Source organism: Halichoerus grypus, chromosome 4 (assembly GCF_964656455.1).
Source record: "Halichoerus grypus chromosome 4, mHalGry1.hap1.1, whole genome shotgun sequence".
Classification (NCBI taxonomy): domain Eukaryota; kingdom Metazoa; phylum Chordata; class Mammalia; order Carnivora; family Phocidae; genus Halichoerus; species Halichoerus grypus.
The window spans coordinates 86,077,355-86,083,354 of record NC_135715.1 but is presented as its reverse complement, the minus strand read 5'-3'; the positions used below and the strand labels follow the sequence as shown (position 1 = coordinate 86,083,354).

The 6,000-nt window shown below is 52.9% G+C and overlaps 1 protein-coding gene across 1 annotated transcript in view; it reads left to right on the top strand.

Annotated features, from left to right (window-relative positions):
* The first annotated feature begins 682 nt into the window (after window positions 1-682).
* MYO7B (myosin VIIB) overlaps window positions 683-6,000 on the top strand; it is a 68,310-nt gene continuing 62,992 nt past the window's right edge. The window contains exons 1-4 of the mRNA XM_078070021.1: window positions 683-706; window positions 1,106-1,219; window positions 2,313-2,465; window positions 3,916-4,100. Coding sequence (XP_077926147.1) covers window positions 683-706; window positions 1,106-1,219; window positions 2,313-2,465; window positions 3,916-4,100 — 476 coding nt within the window. The remainder of the gene's footprint in view (window positions 707-1,105; window positions 1,220-2,312; window positions 2,466-3,915; window positions 4,101-6,000) is intronic.

The window sequence follows — 6,000 nt, the reverse complement described above, 5'->3', positions numbered from 1 at the left end:
TCTATGTCCTAGAGCTGATTTTTCTTTGTCTTTATTTCCTGGGACCCAGTGTGCTTTCAATCCACAGATGCAAGGCTTCTTTTATTTCTGGAAAGTTGTCTTGAATTATAACTTTAAATAATCTTCCTGGGTTTTATTTCTAGTTACCTTCTTCGGGCACTTATGTGTATTTTTGTCCATCTTCCTTATCTATCTTTTTCTTCCTAATCCTCACTTTAAACATTTGTGTGTCCTTCTTCTCACTCTCTCCTCCTGTCTTCAGTGATCTTCACTGTGCTTTTAGTATAGTAGTGCTTGTTCCTCTGCTGTTTCCAATTCTGTTTTCGTTTCTGGTCCATGTTTATCTCTTTTCTTCCGATTCTTTCTCGAGCTTTGCCAATTCACATCTCATCCTTTTCAGTTGTCTCAGCATCTGATTTCTGAGCTCTTGCTCCTGCTCTACTCTTCAATAAGGTTTTGGAAGCCATGGTGAAATACTTGACCACAACTTTCCACTGTTGCATGGCAGTTTTGTTGGTTGGTTGGTTGGTTTTTCCCTGGTGAGAATAATTCACCTCCTCCTTTCCTCATTTTGGATTTCAGTATCTTTGTATGTAGACCTGTGCTGATTCCTTTTGGATTACTCCTCTTTGAATGGAGTGAGCTTTCTTGGATCAGAAGGAAGTTCATGTGGGTCAATGCCATGTTGCAGGCTAGCAGAAACCTAGTGAGAGTTTGGTCTTTGCTTCTCCCCACCCAAAGGGTTTGGGTGCTATAGAGCTATTCACAGGGCAAAGACTTTTTCCAACTCACAGTGGGACTGTTTTCCTACAAATATGGCTTGTCTGTTTCCTAGAACCAAGCAAGGCCAGGGAATCTTCCCCTGCTACCTCCCACCTCCCACTACCATCCCGGCAAGAGCAAGAGAGGGCAGGGAAGGAGGGAAGGAAGAAGGAGGAGAAGGAAAGATGAAGAGGAGCAGGAGGAAGGGGTGTGGGGGAGACCGCACCCCAGCCACCTTGGGGGGTCCTGGTTGGAAGCGACAGCCCCCAGGAGAGGGTAAGTCTTGAGCAGGAAGGGGAATGTGGAGCAGGCATCTGACCACTGTCTTTTCTCTGCTCTCCAGGGTGACCATGTGTGGCTGAGCCCCCTCTCTGCCAACAAGACCAGTGTGGCCATCGGGTGCATTGTCAAGGAAACAAAGCCTGGCAAGATCTTGGTTGAAGATGATGAAGGCAAGGTCAGTGTGGCCAGGCTGTCTAGGGGCTCAGGGCCCACCCCTACCCCCATCCCTCCAGGGCCCTGAGCCCCTCTCCTCTTCTGGTGCTGCTCCCCAACACCAGGGGTTCCAGACCCCAAGTGGGGGGATCCTACCTGGCAGGACAGACCACAGTGGGGTCTTGTCATGGTAAACATCACGGGTCTGTCTTGGGGAGTGTTTCTATAATCAAAGAGCAGGGAGCAAGTTGGTAGTTGGAAAACTTGGCCAATTAGGGGAGCAAGAAGGAGTGAAGTGAGGAAGGGTCTGTGGCAGAGAGGAGATGGCGGCAGAAAGCAGGTTTGCAAAGTAAAGAGGGTGAGCTGGAAGGACAAAAAGGAGAAATGGAGAGGTGTTCGAGAAAGATACATGGCGAAGAGGCCCCAGAATGTGAGGAGGAAGGGGATGAGGCTCAGCTCATGCTGAACAAAACAGCCCAGGTGAGAGAGAAGTGGGAAGCTGTGGTGGCCTGCAGGGCTGCAGCTCAGCCACCTGGGGTTGGGGGAGCAAGCCCGGCCAAGCACAGTGCCCTGGGGAAGGGCGTGCAGTGTGAGGGGTCCAGCTGGTCCCTTTAGTCCTCCTCGTGCTGACCTCTTTGCTGAGGTGCTACAGCATGGGGCATGTGGAAATTTGGCCTCGAGGGAGAAGATTCTAGGCTGTGACCTGTGAGCTCCATATTAGGGAAGCCAGGAAAAGATGAACAATAATATCTTCTATTTGCAAAATGATGTTTTACAGTTTAAAAAGCACTTTTACTTGCATGCTCTTATTCTAACAATCTGTGAGGCCCCCAGCTGCAAACTGTCCCTGATCCTAATCACAGCCAAATCTGACTTCTGGCTACAAGTTCCTCTGACCCTGGTCTGAAACGTGCCATTAGCCCCAGCTATACACTGACCCGTGGCTCTGGACACATTCTTTCTCCGACCCCAATCTGCCCTGATCCTGCCTCAGGTTTCCCTTGACCTCTGCCAGAGACTAGTCAAGCCACCAGGTCAGCTGATCTCCTGGGAACTTGGAGAAGAAGAGCAGCGGGTTGGCTGCCCTTCAGGGGAGTCTGTGTCCTTTGTTCCAGGAACACTGGATCCGAGCAGAGGACCTTGACACCCTCAGCCCCATGCACCCCAACTCGGTACAAGGCGTGGATGACATGATCCGCCTGGGGGAGCTGAACGAGGCAGGCATGGTGCACAACCTCCTGATCCGCTATCAGAAGCACAAGATCTATGTGAGTCCCCCATTCCCACCCCCCAGTTCAGGGGGTTCGGTCCACAGGCACTGACCTCCTGGCTGGGGGGGGCGGAAAAAAAACAGGCAGTGTGGGTTTGGAGCCAGGCACAGCTGGTTCAGTCCCCACTGCCCATGCCCTCAGTACATGAGATGGGCAAGGAACAAGGAACTTAACGCTTCTCCATCTCTGCTCCCTGATCCAAAATGAGTAGGGTGACAATACTTTTGAGGTCTCAGAAAGCTGATGTGTAGCATGCCAGCACAGTGCCTGGCACACAGTAGGTGCTCAGTTAGTACTATGGCTCAGTGGAAGGCCTGCTCTGATGGCCAAATGGACCGGAGGCCGTGGGGGTAGGCATTGTCTGCCTGGCCCCTTCCTAGGCATGTGGCAGAGACAGAGTCACCAGGCAGAAGACCCCTGTCCCCCTGTGAAATGAGTCCTGTGATGGCCAGAAGGGCTGTGTGGGTAGATGTGGGTCCTTCTCCCAAAGCCTGGCAGTGGATGGGAGGTTCACCCCAGCCCTAAGGCTCGCATCCCTGTTCCAATGCAGATATTCCCAGGAGAGGCAGCATTCAAAACTGATGCCAGCCCTGCCCTAACTGGGTGTGGCCTAGGAAGTCACTGCCTGCCTGGGGTCTCTCCTGGTGAGAGGTGGCTGGGGTGGCTCTGGGCAGCCTTTCTAGAACGATCAAAGCAGTGGGAGAATGAGCAGCGGACCCCAAAGAGAGGGGAGGGCTGGTCAGGAGAGTGAGGAGGCCCTGCAGGAGAGAAGGGACAGGGCACGCTGAGTCCACTCTGCCTGAATGTGAGTCAGAGCTCCTGGGACTGATAACGCCAATAAGCTAAAATGAGCTTATCCTTTATCCTTTCCAAAGAGCTTATGCTTGCATTCTTTTATCTGATTGTCACAGTCCTTGGAGTCAGAGAGATTGAACTCTCCATTCTTAAAATGAAAACTAGGATGTGGATAATCATGTGACTTGACGAGGTGGCTATCCCTGTGTCACCCCCAGAGGGGCAGTCGGGCACCTCGGGGGCTCCAGATGAGCAGGTGGTCCTGACCAGGGATCCTAGGAGGGATCAGTGGAGGCTACTGTTGCTGGCCAGCCTCACGGAGTCCCCTGTGGGAGGCAGGTGAAGACTCATAAAGTCAGCCTATTTTTATTGAGCCTTCTAAATACCAGACAGAATGTTAAACATTTAACATAGAGCACCTCACTTAATCTTTGCCCCCAGCTCTCATTCATAGTAAACACCCCCATCTTTCCAAAGGGAGGATCTGAGCAGCTGAGCGTCTTGTCTCCCCGGCCCAGAATCAGACCTCACTTCCCCGCCAGGCTCAGCCAGGCCTGGTAGCCCTCAGTGGGTTGCACCCCAGGCCAAGGTCAGGCCCGGGCAGTGTGGGCCTTCAGAGCAGAGGGCACTAACCATCTGCTCCCGTCCCCAGACCTACACAGGCTCCATCCTGGTGGCCGTGAACCCATTCCAGGTGCTGCCCCTCTACACCCCGGAGCAGGCGCAGCTGTATTACAATCGCCACATGGGCGAACTCCCCCCACACGTCTTTGCCATCGCCAACAACTGCTACTTCAACATGAAGAGGAACAACAGGGACCAGTGCTGCATTATCAGGTGGGGGTCAGGCTCCCCACATTCCTGGGGGGGTCAGATGGGCCGGGCACGGCCTTGAATGTCTAGCAAAGCAGGGAGCACCTCCTCTCCCTAAACCTCTCCCAACGAGCCCCCGGCTGGCCTGTTTTATTTAGGGGCTCCCCTTCAGCGGCAAATACCCCAGCTGGCCTGCCCCTGGCCCCTACTGCCCCTCCAGCCTGACAAGTCCCTCCAGGGCTTCCTTCCTGCAGAACCTGCTCTTCCACTGTATTAGCAGAGCCTGGACTGCCCTGCCCTCAGTGAATATTTCCTGAGACAAGGAAGGAAAAATGGGATAGACACATTGAATGGCACCCAGAATAGATGCTAGGGGGCTCAGGGGTCAAACAGGAGAGGTCTCACTAAAAAAAAAAAAAAAAAAAAAAAAAAATCTCTGGGCAGGCCTCGGGTGAGGACAGGGGTAGCAGCAGGTGCAGGGGCCGGCTCTCAGGTTGCTGGGGCCCAGGAGGGACATGTCCTCCTCCAGTCCAGATCCTGACCCTGCTTCAAAGACCCCCTGCCTGGCCTGGCCTGGCCTCCCTGCTTCCTGCACAGGCCCTCCTGGTAAGGAAGGAAGGGAGGGAGAGGGAAAGGAAGGAGGGGGTGGAATTTGCCTCCAGGGCACATTGCTTGGCGCTATAGTAGAGTCGTTCATTCATTCCTTCATTCATTCATTCACTCATTTGAGGTCCCACAGTGCTCCAGTTGTACGCCCCGCATTGTACTACCGTGGGGAGACAGCAGCAAATGAAAGGGACTAAAATCCCTGCCTCATGGAGCTTACATTCTAGAAGGGGAGACACACAGGCAATAAATAAGCCAATTTTTCAGGCAGGTAATGAAAGCTTTGAAGAACAGCACTGCAGGGCAAGAGGAAAGACCATGATGGGGCTGCTGCTGTAGGTGGAGGGCAGACGAAGCATGGCCTCTCTGCACGGGATGATGGCACAGAGACCAGAATGAAGTCCTATAGCATAGATGATCGCATTTACTGTCCTCAGCAACCCTCTGAAGTAGATACTCTTATTCCTGTTTTACTGTTGCGGGCGGCGTGGTACTTAGCACCAGGGAGGCTGAGATCCTTTCCCAGACACACAGCTGTTAAGTAGGGAACCCAGGGCACTGGAAAGAAGACGGAGAAGTGTCCTGGGGTGACTTCCACTTCTTGGGAAGTGAATGGAGTTATACGCCAAGGAGGGTGGGTGCTCTGTCTCCCTCCCGGGCTCTGCCTCTCCACTCCGTGTGCTCCCAATGTGCCCCGCCACCCACCCCCCCACCCCAGGAATGGGAGGACCAGCCTCACTGCAAGAGGCTTCCCGAGCAGAGCTGGGCCCCAGGCTGGCCTGGAAGCTCACTGGGCCAGCCTTCACCTCCAGGACAGCAGTGGCTCAAGAAGAGGGCAGAGCACCCTTATCTGTGGCTTTTTGCATGAACAGAACATCACTCTGAGTCAAACTGCCTTCTCTTCCTGCCCTCGCCTCCCCCAAGGCCATAAGAAAAGCCATAAGCAAGTCACCTCCGCTCTGCCCTCAGTATCCTGTCTCTACCTCAGAGGGTTGTTTGGGGAACTTATGTTCGAGGCAGGCGGTGGAGATTTGTTGATTGGACTGACTTGGCTGGCATAGTAATTGTGAACATTTTTGATCAAAACTTTTCTTAAAATGAATACTGTCAGATGAAACAGTATTTGTCTGGGATTTGCTTCAAAATAGTACAGCATGGGAAACAAAATGGGCCAGGAGTTGAAGCTGGAAATGGGACTGTGGGAGCTCATAATGCAAACCGTAAGGTGCAGGAATCTCCTGGGGATCTTGTGAAAATGCAGATTCTGACTGAGCAGAGCTGGGTAGGCCTAGGAGTCTGCATTTCTAACCAGGTGACA